General features: G+C 55.5%; 10 protein-coding genes and 1 pseudogene across 11 annotated transcripts in view; 7 read left to right on the plus strand and 4 right to left on the minus strand.

Moving 5' to 3' along the window:
- Positions 1-525: 525 nt before the first annotated feature.
- Positions 526-1429, minus strand: VDBG_03910 (conserved hypothetical protein; the record flags this gene model as incomplete). The annotated part of the gene is made up of 3 exons (XM_003005911.1): positions 526-846; positions 913-1297; positions 1347-1429. 3 exons carry the CDS (start codon positions 1427-1429, stop codon positions 526-528), a joined length of 789 nt encoding a protein of 262 aa, XP_003005957.1.
- A 3120-nt stretch (positions 1430-4549) lies between these two features.
- On the plus strand, positions 4550-4768 carry VDBG_03911 (conserved hypothetical protein; the record flags this gene model as incomplete). The annotated part of the gene is made up of 1 exon (XM_003005912.1): positions 4550-4768. One exon carries the CDS (start codon positions 4550-4552, stop codon positions 4766-4768), a length of 219 nt encoding a protein of 72 aa, XP_003005958.1.
- Positions 4769-5256: 488 nt separating this feature from the next.
- VDBG_03912 (conserved hypothetical protein) lies at positions 5257-5379 on the plus strand (the record flags this gene model as incomplete). The annotated part of the gene is made up of 1 exon (XM_003005913.1): positions 5257-5379. The coding sequence occupies one exon, from the start codon at positions 5257-5259 to the stop codon at positions 5377-5379; it is 123 nt and encodes a 40-aa protein (XP_003005959.1).
- A 1023-nt stretch (positions 5380-6402) lies between these two features.
- Positions 6403-7509, plus strand: VDBG_03913 (NADPH dehydrogenase; the record flags this gene model as incomplete). The annotated part of the gene is made up of 1 exon (XM_003005914.1): positions 6403-7509. One exon carries the CDS (start codon positions 6403-6405, stop codon positions 7507-7509), a length of 1107 nt encoding a protein of 368 aa, XP_003005960.1.
- Positions 7510-9299: 1790 nt separating this feature from the next.
- On the plus strand, positions 9300-11181 carry VDBG_03914 (peptide transporter PTR2-A; the record flags this gene model as incomplete). Its single annotated transcript, XM_003005915.1, has 3 exons — positions 9300-9591; positions 9656-9808; positions 9863-11181. 3 exons carry the CDS (start codon positions 9300-9302, stop codon positions 11179-11181), a joined length of 1764 nt encoding a protein of 587 aa, XP_003005961.1.
- A 1102-nt stretch (positions 11182-12283) lies between these two features.
- Positions 12284-12871, plus strand: VDBG_03915 (conserved hypothetical protein; the record flags this gene model as incomplete). Its single annotated transcript, XM_003005916.1, has 2 exons — positions 12284-12705; positions 12769-12871. 2 exons carry the CDS (start codon positions 12284-12286, stop codon positions 12869-12871), a joined length of 525 nt encoding a protein of 174 aa, XP_003005962.1.
- A 391-nt stretch (positions 12872-13262) lies between these two features.
- On the minus strand, positions 13263-15711 carry VDBG_03916 (ferric-chelate reductase; the record flags this gene model as incomplete). Its single annotated transcript, XM_003005917.1, has 7 exons — positions 13263-14157; positions 14213-14414; positions 14505-14734; positions 14788-14903; positions 15009-15099; positions 15172-15212; positions 15265-15711. The coding sequence occupies 7 exons, from the start codon at positions 15709-15711 to the stop codon at positions 13263-13265; spliced, it is 2022 nt and encodes a 673-aa protein (XP_003005963.1).
- Positions 15712-17180: 1469 nt separating this feature from the next.
- On the plus strand, positions 17181-17768 carry VDBG_03917 (conserved hypothetical protein; the record flags this gene model as incomplete). Its single annotated transcript, XM_003005918.1, has 2 exons — positions 17181-17435; positions 17520-17768. 2 exons carry the CDS (start codon positions 17181-17183, stop codon positions 17766-17768), a joined length of 504 nt encoding a protein of 167 aa, XP_003005964.1.
- A 239-nt stretch (positions 17769-18007) lies between these two features.
- VDBG_15084 lies at positions 18008-18131 on the plus strand (annotated as a pseudogene). The gene has a single exon. The product of its transcript is annotated as a tRNA-OTHER (tRNA).
- A 179-nt stretch (positions 18132-18310) lies between these two features.
- On the minus strand, positions 18311-18963 carry VDBG_03918 (PLAC8 family protein; the record flags this gene model as incomplete). The annotated part of the gene is made up of 2 exons (XM_003005919.1): positions 18311-18630; positions 18708-18963. 2 exons carry the CDS (start codon positions 18961-18963, stop codon positions 18311-18313), a joined length of 576 nt encoding a protein of 191 aa, XP_003005965.1.
- A 598-nt stretch (positions 18964-19561) lies between these two features.
- VDBG_03919 (conserved hypothetical protein) overlaps positions 19562-20263 on the minus strand; it is a gene marked incomplete at both ends in the record, with an annotated part of 1724 nt that continues 1022 nt past the window's right edge. Inside the window, 2 exons of the mRNA XM_003005920.1 lie at positions 19562-19796; positions 19883-20206. Coding sequence (XP_003005966.1) covers positions 19562-19796; positions 19883-20206 — 559 coding nt within the window. The remainder of the gene's footprint in view (positions 19797-19882; positions 20207-20263) is intronic.

Consider the following 20263-nt stretch of genomic DNA (forward strand, 5'->3'; position numbering starts at 1 on the left):
TTTGTCTGTCAAATCGGGCGTTCCCTCGAGAGGGTCCAAGGTCTCGATGGACGATTCTTGGACCATGGTTGAGAAGGATGCTGGATATAGAATTGAGTTGCAAAGGAGAGCCTAGCTGAAGATTCAAACTCAAACATCTAAATGGGACCGTCGTGACTCTTTATGTTGACTTTCACGATGGCTGGCGATGAGTGTCATAGCTGGGTTGAGGCAGCAGAACCAATCATCTTACACATTTTCCGAGGACGGTGCATAAAACTTGAACCTGGTGGGAAAGCAGGCAATCTGAAATACTGCATCCGACGCCACTCCTGCATGCCTCTGAACCTAGCCAAGGATTGATTATTGGCCTGGACAAAGTCCCGAGCCCTGGCCTCAAGCTAAGGTGGTCCTCGAAGCTTTGGTCCATGCTGCCAGGGAAATGCATGTTCGACGCCTCGCAACTTGAAGCCTTTTCGGGTCCACTCAGCCCCGGCCCGGTGGTAACTGGGATCCAACAAGCGATAGCAGGCGCCGATCCCAGCGTCAGGTTCGGATGTAGCTGTCCAGCTCAGGCTGAATGTAGACTTCATTCCAAAACGCCTGAACCTGCGCCAAAAACGCTTTTTCAGACCATATAAATTTCTCAAGAATGCCAAGCAGCTCAGGCCATGATGTGTACAAGCCTCGTAGCCTGCCCTCAAGGTTGCGTTTCAACAAACCCAGATATTCCGAGCGCGTCGTCCCAGCTGGAGCGAATGCCCCACCAATGTGCAGTAGCCAAGTCAGCAGCTCTCGATGCTCAGCCCACCAGGGTTCGGCGTCTGCTTTTTGTAGCTTATACAGCAGTCGGAGCGACAAGTGAAGCTATCAACCCAACGGGTCAGTCCTCAAGGTGCGTGAAGAAGATGAAGATGGTCCAAATATGCTTACCGGCACGACCGAGGCACGCCACCTTTTGCACCGCAGCATCGTTGAGCATAGATAAGCCCCGACATAGCAACAGTCTGATATCGACGAGGTGGCTTCCAAGTCTACGATGCGTGACTGAATTGACGCCTGGTGATTGTCGACGTTTGCCATGGATATGGCGTCTTCTGGGCCGAAGAGATTCGTGTCTCGGATTTGCTGAAGAGCATGGATATCCTCCATGATCTCGAGAAAGGTGTGTCCCAGTACTGATGACAACATCTGGAACCCAGGCGGTAACTTGAAGAAAGTCAAAGATGTCTTGTCTCTACTCCAGGAGAGCTCGGGAAAGGACTGATGATGGAATGTTCGGCTCGATCCTGTCATTATTGAAGAATTGAGATCTTGCCTATCTTTGGGCGTCAGACTTATTTGATAGATAGACTGGAGGTTCTTACCAGAAAATGGCACGCTTTAGGTTATCACTCAGGACGATGCCCTGTTTAAGGCAGGCTTCAAGCAAATTCTGGATTGCACCCATGTGTATTTGAACTTGGCATGGCAGTCCACGTCGAGCCTGTCACGTAGCTGTTAGCCTGAACAGTGTTTATTAGACGAGAAGCGGCTGACCTCTGCTCCTGCTAGTAGCAAAATGGCCCCGAGATTGGATTCTGATATGGCAGAATCAGGAGAGCTCATATTCTGCCGTAGACAGCTTAGAGTTTGGTCCTTATATTCGAGACACTTCCGGTTCATGCTGCCAGATATGACCGCGCACGTAAAATTGAGCCTGACGGCATAGAGAAGAGCTGGGTTATCCGGGCTCTTCCGAAAGACACATGATATGTTCTGCAGCACAAGCTCGTCTGCTACGTCGAACACGGGATGCATTGAAGCGGAACTATCTTTTTCAGTTTCACAGAAGTCAACGCCTCAGTTCGTTTTGGCGTGTGTGGTACATTTTTCTTACAATGTACCTTGAACAGACGCTGCAGGCTTGGTAGCCCGCCAACCAGCATTTGAAATGCGTCAAGAGTGTTAATAGTTGAAGAATATGGCGGGGAAGCAATGTTCTGAAGGTTCTTCGAGGGCTTTCCAGCCCGGCCCTTCACTTTATCATTCGGGGAAACTACACGAAAGTTCGCGCCAGACTTTTGCTGAAGCTGTCGTTTCCTCTCAAGAGCTTGAGACACAGCATGTGACCGGGCGAGTCGCAGCGACGCGCGGTCCCTACATTCTCCAGGGTTCTGAATGGAGATGAACTTGAAGGCTCGTCCCGGCATTGGGCAAGCAACAGTGGACGGATGGTGCTCAAGCGACGTGATAAGCCACCCTGCTTTCGACCGGGGGAGCTTCACTGGAGTATTCGATGATGACGGACACCAAAAGTATTGGGTGGATTAACAGGTTATGTTGCACATGCTAGCAAATCTGCCTGCAGTTGGGCCAAAGGCAAGAAGGTATCCGTGAAGGGGAAGATGAACTACAGGTCGGCCATGTGCGCAGGACAAGATGACCAGCTGGTTTTTGATTACCAAGAAGCCACCAGCGACTCCTCAAGGTCAATCACATGGGGCAGAGTTTCTGTTACTAAGCAGACATTCAGCAGGGTTCGTCTCCACAGCCATTACCAGGCGCCAGGTTTCAGCGCTTGTACCCTCCCTCCCTCGACCCTTGAACTTCAAACCCTCGCCTGTCATCGACTTGTCACCAACTAGCAGGAAAGGCAAGCCCAAGCTATGGTTTTCAATCCTCACCCTACCGGTTTCCGAACGAAACATTGGCGAAAGCTTTACGAATCGTACATCCTTGGCCTCAAGTCTTTGAGGCAGGTTGTTGAAAGCGGCGGCATATTCGTTTTTGTAGATGCCGAGCCTTGGGGAGCGGATAGTTCCAAGCCAGCGGAAATTGGACTATCTCTCGTACCAAGCCTTGACCTAATCACAATTGCTAACAAATCTTCGACGATGCTTTGGACTCTGGACAATCTCAGCACCGAACATTGCATCGAGGCACACAGATTTCGTGTTCTCGGTAGAGATAGGCAAGAAAAGAGACGCCAGCCTCATCGGTTCGGTCAGAAGTATGAGATCGTGGATGAGGAGATTGAGAAAAGCATTTCTGATATAATCCACGAATTCACGCAGCAACATCAACCCCCATCTCGACAAACTCCCATCGTCTTGGCCGGCTTCAGCCTCCACTTCGAGTTTTGCATTCTGTCGGGTCTTTACCCCGAAGTACTGCGTTTCTTTACGCACTGGCTAGATCTGCAGGAAGTGGCGGCTCGAGTTGCCGCAATGGACGAGAGGCTTGTTCATCCTAGCTTACGCGAAACTCTTGTTGCCTGCGGTTTTCAAGATGTAGCTTCGCAACGCACAAAGCTCCTGCACAACGCAGCTACAGACACTACGCAGGCAGCAGCACTTCTGGTTCGACTAATGTCACTGCGAGAGGGCGAAGAACTAAATATTCAATGCTCCTCCCACAAAGCTCATCCAAGGACATATCGCAAAGATCCCCTTAAAAAACGGATTTGGAGACGCAGACCTGTTCCCAAAGAAATCTTCCCCTATGCTGCAAAGGTATCTCGAAAAGAAGGATTTACTATGTTCGATACAGCGGAACCCCTACTAAGTCTGTTTATTGACCATTGCCCGGTAGCTGTGGGACTTTCTGGCGACAAAAAGCACGGATGGGTGTGCCTACCAGAGTTTGATGCTCTGGAGAAATTCATCCATCGTGTCAATGTCTTAGTAGATTATGGAGATGCGTGGATTGCAATTTCGGCATATGATGAAACGATAGTGCCCGCCAAAGATATGACGGAGCTGAGGCTGATCCAGAAGGAGATTTTGCATGCACTTGCTGACGAAAAGCGACAGCAGAGAAGTCGAAATAAAACTGATGTAGCTCTTCTGGAAGATGAAGAGGATACGAAGAGTCAAGCTGGATATGGGGCAATGGTAGAGGAAAAGAATAAATAAAAAAAACAGGGAAAAAAAGAAACTAGTCAGTAACTGCTTGAGCATGATTCAAGAATTCGCATCACCAATAGGTACTCAACGATGTCATTCCTGCAGTCAGGAAAGCGGACGCCGAAATGCGACTCTGAAAGTCCCTCTTAACGCCCATGCTTGCCACTGAGATTGTAGAAGTACATTAGTTCTGTGTTTGCCACGCGGATACCTGGAGCCTGCGCGATTCTGCTTACCTTGGCTGATGGAAGCGATCCCCAGCCACAGGGACTTATGATCCGCTGGACCCTGACTTTGTGAAGTGTGATGTTCGTGCTGAATACTATGCTAGTGTTGGCCGGGCCTGTTTGTGATGTACTTGGGGAGCTCGCATGAAGTAAGATAACTACCTACCTACCGTTGGGCGAGATATAGGCCAAGCTCATTGACCAGGTGCCCTGGAAGAATGGCCCTTGGGTGGCTCGTACATTTCAGGGTCCCTTATTCAACGTCACAACGCCTATCACTGTCTTGTGCTCTTCCTTTCTTCGAGCCAGCGAATCTTCCAGCTCTCGACTCGTGACCGATTACACCAGCAAAGCTGTACTGCCGTTCTTAGGAGCTCAGCTACACTGCAGCCATGTGCATCTAGACCCTCTTTTGCCAATCAAGCAGTCGTCTCACTCTCAGTGCCGCTTTCCGCCATGGCCGTTCCCAAGCCAAACAATACCAACGTCAGGCTTCTCGCGTGCCTCGTCGACGAAGAAGACACAGATTATAGCGAATATCGCTTCCTCGTCGACAGGCAACACGTCAAATACGTAACCACAGCGCCAGGAACGTGCCGCGGGGCCGAGGATTGCCGCACCTTCGGGCCCACCCTCCTGAGCCAGCTCCTTCCGCCCTTGCCAATCGGGACTTGAAACAAAGGCCATGTGGCTGGGGATCCGAGAACAGGGGAGGTTACCTTCTTTAAGGCGGAGACAGTGCACCTTGCCGGGGTAGAGAACCTTTGGCATCCCGTGAAGCTGAACGAGTTGGACTTTACGCAACAAGACCGAATGAGGCAGCGAGTTCACGTTTCAACGCATGCCGAACTCAACGTCGGCGAACCCGTGTTAATCAAACTTGCGGTTTGACCATGGGAATTGCCTCCATCGAGGTTGAGACGACTGCCTACCAATGGATTAATGACAGTGGTATTGGCCCAAGACTTTTCGGTCATCTTACCGAAGGCAAAGGCGGGCGCGTGGTTGGTTTCGCCATTGAGTGGTTGCGAGGCGTAAGAGCCGGGCCAGGAGACATTTAGAGCTGCAAGAAGGCTTTGACACGATTGCACAAGCTGGGAATAAAGTCTGGGGATATCAACAAACACAACTTTCCCGTGCGAGATGGGCATGGCGTTGTTGTGATGGACTTTGAGACGGCGAGGCACAACTATTCGTCCCAGGAGCTCGAAGATGAGATGAGAGCCCTCGAGGGCAGCTTTGACGATAGAAGTTCCGAGGTGGAAGTATACTCAGTTCATGAGTAGCAGATCCGTAACCTTCAGGTTATCCTGCCGACTTGGCCAACATTACTTCGATTTTCTTAAGTGAGCGCCTTGATAGCGTTAGCTCGGATACTGCCGCATTCGTTTAGAACCAGGCTACGGTTGATGATAAAAGGACTTAGAGACCAAGTCACTACAAGCCTTTGAAGAGGCCCAGCCTGAGGAAACGTGATAGAGTCGCCGAAGGCTCGGCAATGATTAAGCGTCAAGGTTTGAGCACCCATCAAAGCACGGCTGAATACCCAGAGAATTATGGGCGTTGAGTCAAAAAAATTTGAATGAACTGATACCCAAATGCGAACACTCGGCGAAGAAATGATTACATGAGCCCGGTTCAGCCCCCTAGCAAGTTAACAACGCAATCAAGGAGGGGAAAAACGGTAGAATTATAACGTAAGTAGGGACGATACAGTAGATACGGCGGGGCCTAATGGTATCGCTGGATAGCTTCAACTAGATGATGATGATGATGAATCAACTCAACACATAGATGAAAGAGGAAACAGAAACTCGGGCAAGTCACTTGCAGGATGAGAACGTTGTGAGGTGGGTGAAGCGCGGACCACATCCGTGATCCCGTATGCTCCAGGCGAATCGGACCTGAATGCTGTGTACTCTGCACAGGAAAGGTTCGCAGCCAATTGTACGGAGCGGAAGGACCGCAGTGGAAGTGACTACAGCAAAGAGCGCAGCAATCCACATATAAGCATTCGTCATCCTGGCAAGCAGATCGCGAATATCTTCCAGCCTTCTAGTGGGGATGCTGGTGAGGTGCTGATTCGCTACACGAACGTCTCCCTAAATAGGAAACATCTTGCTTCCCTTTCAGGAAATATCTCGTTGCCCCTTTTGGCCATCACCAAAGCCACAGCCAACGAGCTCGCAATAATCATTACAAATGCTCTTTTTAGTCTCCTTGAAGATGTGCGTATAAAGGTCGAATTGCTCTCGGGGTTGTGATCTGTATTTCTCGCTCATATCAAGCACTTGACAGTATCCCTCATCATGTCTCAGTCGTATCTTTTCAAGCCGCTCAAGATTGGCCATGTCGAAGTCAAGCATCGCATCGGCATGGCTCCCCTCACACGGTTTCGAGCGACCGATGCCCGAGTTCCCACGCCAATGATGAAGGAGTACTATAGCCAACGGGCCTCTGTACCAGGTACCTTGATCATTACCGAAGGCACGTTTGTCTCAGCCAACTGCGGAGGCTTCAACAATGCCCCGGGCATCTGGCACGAGGATCAAATTGCCGCGTGGAGAGAAATCACCGACGAAGTCCACCGGAGACAAAGTTTCATCTTTTGTCAGCTCTTTGCCATGGGCCGCGCTGCGGTGGCCGAGGTGGCTGAGGCAGAGGGCTTTCCGATTGTTGGGCCCAGCGCCATCACCTTTGATGATAGCGCAGTCGTACCGAGGGCCATGACCATCGAGGAGATCAAGCAAACTGTTCTTGACTTTGCACAAGCTGCAAGAAACGCGGTGCGTGCGGGGTTCGACGGCGTTGAAATCCACGGAGCGAACGGCTACTTGATCGACCAATTCGTTCAAGACGTTAGTAACAAGCGTGACGATTCGTACGGCGGCAGCATTGAAAACAGAAGCCGCATTGTCGACGAAATCATGCAAGCTGTCAACCAAGCTATCGGAAAAGAGCGAGTCGGGCTCCGCCTGAGTCCTTGGAGTACCTTTCAAGGCATGCGAATGGACAATCCGACCCCTCAGTTCACGGACGTCATTCGCAAGGCAACTGAAGCAGACATAGCTTATCTCCATGTTGTAGAGGCTCGTGTATCTGGGAGCGTCGACGCGGAGCATGGTGATGGCGACCAATCCGACTTGATCTTTCGCCTCTGGAAAGGGCCGCTGCTCATTGCAGGAGGCTATACGGCCCAGGAGGCTCGGAAGCTCGTAGACGAGAAGTACCCTGGCAAGGACATCGTGGTGATCTTTGGACGCTACTTCATTTCGAATCCAGACCTGGTGTTTAGAATCTCAAAGGACCTCGCTTTGGACTTGTACAACAGGGAGACGTTCTACACCAACAAGTCGGCGGTTGGATATATAGACTATCCCTTCAGCAAGGAGTATATGACAGCTAGCATAGCTTGAGGTTCTTGTTCGACCGAGTTTCTGTGTAGATTCGCTTCACATAAATCGGATTTGCGAGCTTTGCCAGCGTCCTGGATCTATTGTTATCATCTTGGATTATCATTCGATCTCAAAATAGGTACAAGATCGCTAAGGATGCTCTGTGCAAAGCAAGTCAGGATAGATGTCTCTTTGTCATGATTCGCTTGTTACATCCAATCAAACGCAGGCACCCTGGATTCTATAGTTCCTGTATCATTCCTTCTGAAGAAGCCGGTACATCTTAATAACTTCGTCACATCGACACGTTTCCCTTTGCCATTCGGACCATAGCCCTATCTATCGCTTACAACTCATCGATGGCAGAACGAAGTGTCGCTTGAAACTCCATTGAGGAAGTGACGACTATTCGAAATACTTGCGTCGCCGCTGATATTTCTCATGCCCTTCACTAATCTCTTTCATGTTGGCAAGATCAGAAACGCAGCGTCTGCTCAATGTCAGCAGCCACCTTGAACACAGTTTTCTCATTCGATCAGGCCAAGACCGAGACTAAGCGCCTAGCACTCGGAGCCATGTCCCGAAGTCCAGGCAAACAAGCGGAGAAAACACGAAGGTGTGCGTCGTGGCTGAGCGCCTCTCGATGCTTAAGCCTGATAAGCGTGCGCGAAGGCGCTGCGACGAGGAATCGTGGCGCCCGGGGAAGCACCAGACGACGCGCTCGAATCCCTGGGTGCCGACGCCTCCAATAAATGTCAGCTTCCAAGTTCATCCTAGAGCCTGCGGCAATTCCACTCCCCGCTGTGAAGTTTCCCGTGCCGCAAGGCCAAGGAGCCGTGTGGCCCCCTGTCACCGTCTCGGCACTCGCATGAAGGCCAGAGGGAAAGAGGTAATTCGTCGCGCGCACTGGCAAGCAAAAAAAGGAGCGTCAAAATATGCTCTTCCACCCGGTCACCAGATATGGGACATGGCTTGTCGCCTGCCTCTTCCGGGAAGGACGCCAAGACGCCAAGAATCGGTGGACACTTGTAGATCGGGGGTGGCACTGCGACTGGATGCTGGCGCTGTGAGGTCAGGTACTCTAGCTCGATGTTTGTCGGGCTCGGGATACGTCTCGGCCAGAGCAGAACCTTGTTGGCCTGCCGTGCATGCTGTGCAGGTGCAGATATCGTGAGCCTACTCGCACCACCCCAGTGAAGAAGTCCTGGCTTCATTGGCTGTTCAAGGTTGCACAGTATGAGGCCCAACCTGTGATTTCCCGTCGATCCCACCTCCAACAGGGCCCGCGATGGACCGAACCCTTGTCTATCGCGCCGGGCGCGCGTTGCAATGAAGCATGTGCAACTTTTTCTCTCGTCAACAGACACACCCCTTGGAGGTCTCCAGCCAGCCTGACAGCCTAGGAAGAGTGCGGGGAAGCTCTGATTGCTGTGTCTGTTGACTTGAGCCAGTTCCGTGCGGAGGTGCATATGTCGAGATAACCTCGCTTGGCCTGCTGTTGAGCTTCCCCTTCCAGGACGCCAAGACGCCCAAATGCAACCATGATCATCTGCTGCGGCTAGAGCGATGTCATGGTTACTTCCGCTGCGAAGAACAGACTCTGAGCCAAGCATGTCCACAGGGCACGGTTGGTACGACAATCGTTCGGGAGGAAAGCTGGTCCTCCAGAAGTAGAAAAGCAGATATAACCCACTACATTTTGCTGGCTCCCAGGCACGTCTCGTGTAACGTCTTTCCAGTCTGCGCTGGATTCTACACAAGCCCACTCTAGACGCCAATATAAGCTGGTCCAAGACATTGCCAATCTCATCATGTCGACCGCCGCGGAGCTTGACCTCGTGGAGGCCGCTCGCGCCGACTACCCGGCCATCGAGAAGGGCATGAACACCGATAAGAAGCCCGGTTACAAGGGCGAGGGAGACTTAGGGCATGCTGTGTCTTCAACGACAGATTCGCTCCGTGGACCTAACGGCGAAGTGTATCCTACCGATGAGGAGCTCGAGACGTTGCGCCGCGTCCACGGCAAGGTTAGCTGGCTCATATACTCCATTGGTATCGTTGAGATGGTTGAGAGGTTTGCCTACTACGGCACCACCGCTGTCTGTGAGTTCATCAGAAGCGCACCCACATCTAGAGAGCGGGATCCGGCTGACACTCCAACACACAGTCGTCAACTTCATCAGCTACCCTCTACCCGAAGGCTCTACCACAGGTGCTGCGGGCACCGATGGCCAGGCTGGCGCCCTCGGCATGGGACAGCAAGTTTCTACGGCTGTGACTCTATTCAACTCATTCTGGTCCTACTTCATGCCCCTCGTCGGTATGTAAATCTCCCTTCTTGGGCGACAACATAGTTGACGAACTTTCTCTTCAGGCGGCTACTTGGCCGACACGTATTGGGGCCGCTTCTTGACGATCCAGTATGCCATTGTCATTGCCACGGTAGGGCACATTATCATCATTGTTGCTTCGGTGCCCTCTGTCATTCAGAACGCCGGCGGCTCTCTGGGATGCTTCATCGTCGGTCTCCTCTTTTTTGGCACCGGAGTCGGCTGGTTCAAGGCCAATATCTCGCCCCTCATTGCTGAACAGTACGAGATGACGCAGCCACGCATGACTGTTGAGACACTGAAGTCGGGCGAGCGTGTCATTGTTGACCCCGTCATGACCATTTCGCGAGTCTACATGCGCTACTATTTCCTCGTCAACGTCGGCGCCCTCGTAGGTCAGATCTCCATGGTTTACGCCGAAAAGTACGTCGGATTTTGGCTGTCTTTCCTACTCCCCACCATCCTCTTCCTCTTGTGTCCCATCATCATGGTCCTCTGTCGCAACAAGTACGCCAAGCGCCCGCCGACAGGATCGGTTCTTGGCAAGTCATTCCGTCTTGTGATCTACGGCATCAAGCGCAACGGCTTCCGTTCGATGAGCAAGAAGCACTTTTGGGAGCAGATTCGCCCAAGCCAGGTCCACGACAAGCCGAGCTGGATGACATTCGACGACGCCTGGGTTGATGAGGTACGCCGTGGATTCATGGCTTGCTCCGTGTTCCTCTGGTTCCCCATCTTCTGGCTGGCCTACGGCCAAATGTCCAACAATCTCATCAACCAGGCGGCCACGATGCGCCTCAACGGCCTCCCCAACGACATCATCACCAACCTCAACCCCTTCTCGCTTCTGATCCTCATTCCCATCTGCGACAAGTTCCTCTACCCTGCCATTGCCCGCGCCGGCCTGCGCTTCACGCCCATCAAGAAGATCGCCCTCGGTTTCGCCAGCGCCACCCTCTCCATGGCCGTCGCCGCCATCATCCAGCACTTTATCTACCAGCGCGCCCCATGCGGGAACTACGCCAGCGACCGCGACTGCATCGAGGAGAACGGCGTGCCGTACATGAGCGTCTGGATCCAGAACGCCCTGCTACATCCTCATCGCGCTGTCCGAGGTCCTCGCCTCCATCACGGGCCTCGAGTACGCGTTCACCAAGGCGCCGCGCAACATGCGTGGCCTCGTCACCGGTGTCTTCTGGTCCGTCCTCGCCATCTCGTCGGCCCTCGCCCAGGCCTTTGTCGGCCTCGCCACCGATCCCCTGCTCGTCTGGCTCTACACAACGATTGCCTGCATCAGCGGCGCCGGTGGCCTCGGCTTCTGGCTCGCGTTCCGGAAGCTCGACGAGGAGGAGGATGCGCTTAACGCGCTGCCCGAGAGTACGTACAAGGGCCGTGGTCAAGACGCTGAGGTGGAGAGCAAGGCTGTTTGAACATGTTGGCGGCGGAGGCCGAGACTCGCCGGTACGGTGAACGAAGTGCCTAGTCTCCGAATGCGAAACCATTCGAGAATGGCCAGAACTATAGCATTCTGAAGTAGAATCGTTGCAAATATGAAGTTCCAATTGATCATTCTGACCGCCTGACTTAACTTGATTGTGAATGCAAGACGTTGGCGTGGGAATGAGCGGTGTGGTATGTTTCCGTCTACGAGCCGTGGTACTTCAGTTGAGCCGAAGCATCTTCCCTGCAGTTCATCAAAGTGCAAGGAAATCCCTCGGTGCTGTAGTAAGCATGCTTCTTAGATGATCTGAAGGACATGCTCTATCCTACAGCATCAGCGGCGGCCGTGTGTCGGGCCTGGTGTATCCGGAATGAGTGGGCCTCTTCCGGGGGCGACCCCGGCATGCCTCCGAAGCTTTCGGGCGACACCGCCGCAGGATGCAGGCGACAAAGGTGTGTTTCTGAGGAGCTGCAGCTCACGGCATGAATGTCAAAGCCGATCTGTCAATCGATTGTTTGGTGGATGAAAAATATAGCCGGGAAAGATGAGTTGTCTGACAAAGTGGTGCCTCCAGGGGTTGAGTTGGAGAAAACGCGTTGGCAACAGTCGAACAAGAATGCAGCAACAAGCCGCAGCTGTATGCATGTCTGAAGATTCCCACGTTTCCTTCAGCCCCATGAGTTCGGTCATTTGAATCACCATGGAGCGTTTCCCCCGGGCCAGCGCAAGGTTCAGCGTTGAGAGACACGCGCTGGTGATTCATGACGACGCCAGCGCGTCATTGATCTGCTCGCCACCGATTGCCTTCGATGTCCATCGTCTCTAGGAAGAAACAGCACAGCACGATCAAACGGGGAGCTCTGGACCTGTCCATAAAGCACCACGAGCCAGGCATGCCGTCAAGACGTCCACTTCGGATTGGTTCCCGATCCCTCACCCGAACCTGACCCCTTCACTCACCAGCCGCCGGCCTCCTCCTCTGTCCGAGCCCCTCAGCAGGTCGACAACCGCCCGAACAGCCAGGATGCCCTCGACGCGCTCCGAAGACTGGAAGTCCAACCCGCCCTACGCCCGCCCCAAAGACGAGCCCTTCACCAACACGCTCCGCGGGTCCTGCCACTGCGGCCAGGTCGTCTACCACCTGTCCCGCGACCGGCCCCTCGCGTCCAAGTACTGCCACTGCACCGACTGCCAGACGCTCCACGGCGCGCCCTTCCAGTGGGCCGCCATCTTCGAGAAGCACCACCTCGCCTTCGACCGCGGCGTCGAGGGCCTGGCCTTTTACAGCGCCGGCGACAAGGCGCCCGCCCACGGCCTGCCGTGCAAGGTCAGCTGCGCGCGGTGCGGCAGCCGCATCATGGACGAGGGGCGGAACATGGTGCTGCTCTTCCCGGCGCTCGTCGAGTTTGAGGGCGACGAGAAGCTCAAGGCCAATTTCGCGCCGGAGTGCGTTTCTTTCTTTTCTGTTCTCTTGTGAGAGCTTAGGCAATCGACTGACGAACATATCAGGATGCATATATTCTACACGAGGCGGGTAGTGGACATCGTGGATGGGAAGCCGAAATGGGCAGGACTCAATGACAAGAGCGAGCTCGTTGGAGAGACGCGCTGATCGCATTTGACGAGCGTTGAAGAGCAGAGATAGGGGTTGTCAAGCGATGATGGAATGACACCGTAATGATGGAGATTTTACTCACAGCATGCTGGGCGCAAGGGGGTGCAAAAAAAAACAAGGCTGTGAATGTGGCCGTGTATCTTCATGATCTAATGATATCTTATCCAAACGCCTTCCAAGTGTCCCATGCGATGCCATGCTCGCTGATGCGTATGCCACGGTATCGTGCTCGCCAATGTAGTATGCCGCGACGCCATGCCCAAATAATGAAGCAAGAATTTTTTTTAAAAAAAAAAAAAAAAAGAATGCTCACCACGTGAAGCTCTCTTCGAAATATTCCACCTTCGCCTCCGTATGGCCCAGAGACTCGACGACCGCCCTCCTCGCATCATCCGCCATGCGCGCCGGCCCGCACGCAACGACGGCGAGGCTCCCAGCCCGCGCCGCGGACCACAGCGTCTTCGACCTCACGCGGCACGTCCGGCCTGCCGTACCGCACGAGCGCGGTCTTGGGCAGCGCCGACAGCGCGTCGTCGGCAAAGTCCTCCCGGTGGGTGATGCAGATCGTGACCGAAACCTTGTCGCAGCCGACGAGCGGGCCGAGGTCGTGCTTGACCACATCCTCGGCGAACCCGCGCTCGCGCGACGCCCACACGATGCGGATCGACTTGGTGCGGGGGCTCGCGACGAGCGCGTGGAGGTACGCCAGCGGCACGACGATGCCGCTGCCGCCGACGAGGAAGAGGAGGTTCTCGAAGGTGTGGAACGGCTGGGTGTGGCCGTAGGGCCCCTCGACGAGGATGCGCAGCGGCGCGGGCGCCGGCCAGTGGGCGCCGGCGGCGTCCCGGAGGCGCGAGGTGAAGCTGTCGTAGGGTCGGATGAGGAAGGTCATTGCGGGGTCCTCGCCGTCTGCCTCGGACGCGAGGCTGATGTCGTTCTGGTTGTCCATCAGCGGCGTGTCTTCGCTGAGATCCTTTGACGGCCGACGCCTGCTGCCTGTCGAGTAGGCCATGGTGAAGGGGTGGCTCTCCCAGAACTTGGTGTCACTCAGGACGTGGAGATAGTAGTATGTGCCGGGCTGGGGCGTGTAGACGCTCGACGAGTGCGGCACCACGAGGCGGATCATGTTGCTGCTGGGGTCGTAGGTAGCCGATGCCCAGGTGTTCCAGAAGCGGGGGTTGAAGGCGAGTGTGCGGGACATGCGGATGATGCGGTCGAGGCCCCAGACCATGGCAGGTATCCAGGCCAGCATGTCGTACTGTCCCTTGAAAATTGACACATGACTGTGTGGTCGTGTCAGTCGTCGGTCCTGTTCCCACAGAGCAAGGCGTCACTTACCCGAGCATCGTGAGCAGAACGAAGATGGACAGAACGATGTGCAGGATGAGAAAGGTCTCGTAATGCTTGCGTCGCAGCCAGTACACGGAGAAACCCAGAAGCAGGCACATGAGGACGGTTGCCTGGAGACATGTGAGCAGGAGAACTTGGATGGGCTGGCCGGGCAAGGCGTGCTCACAATTTCGCCGGTCCAGAAGAAGAGCTGCGTCCACCACCAGGCAAAGTAGTCGACACCACCCTCTGGTAGCATTGGTCAGCGTCAGGCGCCCAAATGCCGGTCAATGAAACCCACCTTTGATGATCAGAATGGTGTAGCCGATGGAATGCAGCACGGCCTGGAGCGTAGCGACGCGGGCAACCCAACGATGAAAGTTGTTGTAGGATCCAAAGTCCCACCCCGTCAACCAAATGACGAGGTTGTTGCGCATCGCAAAGAGCCAGATGACGGGGAAGTTGAAGAAGGAAATAATGCCTGTGCGGTCCGAACCGTAACGCCAGATCTGTCTCTCCAAACTCCCAAAGCTGGCACGGTTAGCTTGGATTGCCGCTACCGGCGTGGCCTGCCGTGAGCTTACTAGAGATTATTTTCCGTGAAGCGGTACCCGTAAAGGCTGAGAAATACGTTCATGCCAATGAAGGCGAGGAGGGTGAGGCTCTGTATCCTCGGCGGGATGGTGCACCACCCGAGGTTCTGGGCGCAGGGTTAGCAAAAGGGTCGCCGGTATGGTGACATGGCGCTTGAGCCAGACGGAAAAGGGCATGGAAATGACGTGAGATGCCTGTGCTGGGCTTTCACCACGGAACGCTGAGCATCGCCGATGGCGGACATGAGCCGGCTCAGGACACCCAAGGCGACAACGGCGATCCAGAAGAAAATCATGGCCATGCTGTGGACGAGTCAGTGCTCGGTGCTCGAGCCACGCTGTAGGAAAGACAGGGGAGACGCAGGCGAGACGAACCCATAAATGTAGTGGTTGTAGTAGACATACTCGACGGCATCCTGTACGGCATGAGTGGTGCGTCTTTCACTGCGATGTGCGACAGGGACTCACGAGAGTATCGAACGCCGCGCGATAGAGCGTCTCAGACAGCATGATGACCTCGTCAAGGTGGGCACCGTTCTGCTGCTCGTCGAGGCCGATGTGCCTCAGCTGCGCGATATCGTCATCGGAGTAAGCGTCGACAATGTCGAAGGGCGGCAGTGGCGTGTCGCGCCAAGCCTGGCAGGTCTCATTTTCATGGCGCAGGCCCGGAATGCCGACGCCCTCAGCACCGTGGACCTTGAGGCAGAGGTAGAGTGACAGGATCCGATCTCGGCTCTCACACCTCTGGGCCAGCTTCGAGGCGTTCGTTCCGACGTCGTCAAAGTGGACGTAGGCGAGGGCGAGCTCGCACGAGCCAAAGGTGAGATCCTCACCTAGGGCTTGGGCCGCAGGAAGGATGCATGTCGTGGCAGCGAGTAGTGGCAGGAGAAGCGAAGAAGACGGAGGGCGTCTCATGGCCACGGCATGAGGGGAGATGGAAGGGATGGACTCAGGTCGCTGCGTGGAGGGGAGAGGGGCGACGGGCGGCGTGAGAAGTGGATGAAAGGCGCTGAGGAGACTAGAAGACTAGAAGACTAAAAGACTGTGCGCGAGGAATGCGAGATTTCGATCTTATCAGATCATCTGATAATCTAGCGTCATCAGCGTGACCCGCCTTGCCCGCCTGCACGTGTCGGCACAAGTCGGAGCCGAGCAGACTGAAGGATCACCAGGCCAGCAGAAGGCCAGCAGAAGGCCGACAGCGGTTATTCGGTATGGGATGGACAGTCACCGAAGTATCACCATGAGATGGGGTTTCAAGCGTCCTCACCAGCCCACGGCAAATCCCCCGGCCACAGCGACAATGAGGCGTCCCTGTAGATCGCACACATCTGATGAGAGAGAGAGAGAGAGAGAGAGGCCTTTCCCTTTCAGGCGTCACGATGCCTGCTACACGAGCTAGCACGGGGTAGCTCAGCGCAGGGGTGGTCGGGTCATTATGGAGACGTGGCATGGCATGCTGCCGAGTGTCTACCCGTCCATCTCGGGCGGTGAGATGCATTGAGCGACACTCGTCCGTACACTGGTGGTCGAACAAGGAACGAATGAAAGTGGGTTTGCAGATAGTCGACTCTGTCCAACTCAATGCAACTAGTCTCGGCTTGCCCTATGACTTTGTAGCGACACAGCGCTGGCCTGTTGACTAGAGTTTACCAGAAGAGCTTCGTCTGCCCATTATACGATGCGTTGTGTATCTTCAAAGTTTCTTGAACAAATAATCTCGATAGCATCAAAACCACCAACAATGCCAGCGAAGTAGCACATGGAATTCGTGCGCATCGGCACTGGTCGAACGCCACCACCGCTGTCGATCCCTGACTTGGGGGAACCGGGCCTGCTTTAGTGCTGCGTGCTGTAGGCAGTGCAGATGCTCAAATGAGGGGTTCGCGATATGGGCATCTCATCGACGTCTCTAGCAGTAACAACTTCATCACCGCCCCCGTTGCCTCAACCTCAGCCATTGTACCGTCGATACCCCTCTAGTCATAGGCACCAGTTGCACCAAGACGACCAATCCCCCCTTCCCCCCCAGCCCCCGGCGTCCCGCGAGCTCGACCTCATCGGCAAGGTCGCCCGTCATCAGGCGGGTGCCTTCCCGCCGGCATTCGGCCTCGGCCATCGCCCGCAACCTTCGCCTCCCGCGGGCTGCTCCATCCTGGGCACCTGCACCAGCGGAAGCCGGCGTCGCCGCCCTCGCCTCGACCCTCGACGCCGCCACGACCGAGCTCTTCGCCGCGACCGCCCGCCCGCGGCCCGCCTCGCTCCGGATCCAGGGCCTCGTCGCCGACATCTTCAGCCCCGACTGCGCCGCCGTCATCAGCGCCGCCGTCGCCGCCTCGTTCGCCGGCCGCGTCGACATCTTCGTCAACAGCGCCTGCGACCCCATGCCCGGCACCATCGGCGACACGACCGCCGCCGAGGTCCACCGCAGCCTCCTCGCCAACGTCCAGACGCCCGTGCTCATCGTCGAGGCGTTCGTGCGCCGCCGCTTCTTCCGCCCGGGCAGCCGCATCGTGTACCTGTCCTCCATCCGCGCGCGCCAGCCGTGGAGCGGGCAGCTCATGTACGCCGCCGGCAAGTCGGCCGGGGAGTCGCTCTGTCGGACCTGGGCGCAGGCCTTTGGCGGCAAGGAGGAGCGGGTAACGTCTACTCTCCTCCCCCTTTTTCCTTGGCAGGCATCGATCGTCAGGCCCGCTTGAGTCTCTCGTACTGACGTGGCGCAGTTTGCCTTCATGGAGGGCACGACGGCGAATGCCGTATCCGTCGGTCTCACCGAGACGGAGGCCGTGATGAACTGCGGGCCGGACGCCGTGCAGGCGTTTCAGGACGAGTTCTTCCCGTCGCAGAGCATACCGCGGTTCGGACAGCCAGAGGACGTCGCCGATGTCGTGGGCTTGCTGTGCAGTGAGGATGCTCGCTGGATCACGGGCTGTGTTGTCAGCGCCAGCGGAGGAGGCATCAAGATTGGATAAGGCGGCGCAGGCTCGAGGCAGTTCTTTGACGTAAAAGAATCACAAAATCCCTGCTTGAATCTTCGCTGTAGGAGACCACTCGTGGATGCTCGAAGAACCAGCCCGCTGACCACACCGGACACCCTTGTGGCTCCGTCATATGCTGAATACACCTCGACACCTTTCTGGTCACGAGCAGACATACTCTCGGCTGCCCAGTTCATTCGTAACGAGAGGGCACGTTTATCCATTACAACCAAGGCTGTGTAGCTCAGTGGCAGAGCGCCTGGGGTTTCTTCCTTCCTAGAACCCGTCCGCTCCGAAGACCTAGAATCCTACATACACTCCCCCAGGAGGTCGGTGGTTCGATCCCACCCGCAGCCATCCTTTTTTCCCCGCCTTTAGAACGCGATAAACCACGTCGAGAGAATGCCGTGAACTTCAAGTCAAGGCAATAATAAGTACAGAGCATCGAGCATTCGACAAGTCGCAGGCAATCAGGAAGCCGTCCCAAACGTCACAAACACCAAAACGCCGCACCAAGAGAAACAAGAGCGCGAGGCTCACACCTGGCGGTTCATGTTCATGCCCTCCTTGTTCCCCTGATACCCCTGCACGATCGGCCCGGTCGCGAGCCTCCGCGCAACCTCCTTGTCCTGCTGGATGAGCGCGCAGCAGGGGCACCAGTACGTCGTGCAGCAGTCGCGCAGCCCGGACCCTTCGATGTGGAAGCGCTCGCGAATCTCGCCGCGCTTGATCATGGCATAGATCCACCCGCAGCACGTGAAATACGTGATGCCGCACATGAGCACGCAGTCGACGTTGATGGGCTGGTAGTTGCGCATCGTCGGGTCGCGCATCCGTTCCGACGTCTTGCCGAGGACTGTTTCTTCGAGTCAGCAAAAGGCCTTGGTCGAAAAGATTAAAGGCAACAGCATGGGGAGGGGGGATGAAACGCACGCATGCAGGGGAGAAAGGTGCCGAGGAGGCATGAGCCGCAGGGGGCGCAGTTGCAGAGACTGTTCTCCCATTTCTGGTTGCGCACGTTGGCGCTCTCGGTGTAGGTGGCACGCATGTTATCTTGCTGCTGGTAGCCCTGGGGCGTCGACGGGAGCTGCCCGTAGGGATGCGGTGTGGAGTTTGTCCCTGGGGGCTGCTGGGTGTATTCCGGGGCCGGCTGAATGCCGTGTTGCTGTTGCTGGTGCTGGTATTCCATGGCTGTGACGATGTGCTGTCAAGGAGAATCTGTTGCCAATCACGACGACGAAAATATGTCTGTTTGTATGAAAAGGGCAAGTGTATTGATGAGACTGTGCGGGTTTCTATCGGGACCGGAATCGAAGCTCAATTGATGGCGTGCAAGCAGAAAAGCATACATGCCGACCCTCTGCATCCCCAGCTTGGGGCGGCGGTCTTAAAGAAAGGTCGACGAGGCGCAAGGTACATGGACAGCTTGACCACATGCAGCCTTGTGGGAATGGACCAGGCCCCGAATGCTCATGATGGTGTGGTGCGAGGCTTAGGCTGCTCCCTCCATCGGATGACCGGCGAAAGCTTCGCCTCAGCCTGGCCTCCTCGCTCCATACATCATTGGCCGAAAGCGGCACGTCGTTGCGTTCGCTTCGCCTGGTTGGTCGTATTCTGGGGGAAAGCGTCAGACGTCGCTCTGGGCTAGCGTCATCTTAGGGCTGAGACGAAGGGAACTGTCAATCAGCCGCCATAGCTGCCAGACACCGAGTCCGGGTCTGGGAGGGGGCTACAAATAGAAATCAGGCCAGGTGATCCCTCTGGCCTGATACTGCTCAGTGCCAAGCTCAAGAAGGTCGCGCGACGATGCGGCTCATGATGAGATAATCAGGGACGAAGACCTTGCCGCCCCTCAGGCGCCGTTCGTCGGGCGAGAGGGCATCCTTCTCGAACCCAAGCTTGCGGTAGAATGCCAGGGCTTTGGTGTTGCTCTTGAAGCACGTCAGCATGACCTTTTCGACGATTGGGATGCTTTGGGCGATGGCCTCCTGAAAGCCCATCAGCAAGGCTGCCAATCCGGTACTGCTCGACAAGCCAGTCAGTCAGCGCACGCCAAAAATGGAACGTGATGATTCGGTCGATCGATCGTTCGGCAAGCGACAACATACCCGTGCAAGTCGTCCTCGAGATGAATCTCGTAGCAGTAGACAACAGGCTCGCCGTCCTCCCGCGTTGGCATGAGGCTCGTGAAGCCCCGTAGATGATTGTTCTCATCACGCACGAGTATGTAGCGCAGCTCGGCAGATTTCATCTCGATCATTTTCTTCTTCGGGTGCCAGCCATCGGCGGAAGCGCGGTAGTCGTCGCCGCTCGTCTTCTCAACGAGTTCATAGCAGGCCTGGAGCTCGTCGTGTGTCATGCGAGCCGGTTGCTTGAGGCACAGGGCGTAGAGCTTCGCGGTATGTGGGTGAGTCCATGTTGCCCACCCGTCGCTGGGACCGAGTCATTCAATTTGGTCGTGACAGGGATAGCTGATCTCTCGCAAGGGG

This window comes from Verticillium alfalfae, genomic scaffold (assembly GCF_000150825.1).
Source record: "Verticillium alfalfae VaMs.102 supercont1.4 genomic scaffold, whole genome shotgun sequence".
NCBI classification, from domain to species: domain Eukaryota; kingdom Fungi; phylum Ascomycota; class Sordariomycetes; order Glomerellales; family Plectosphaerellaceae; genus Verticillium; species Verticillium alfalfae.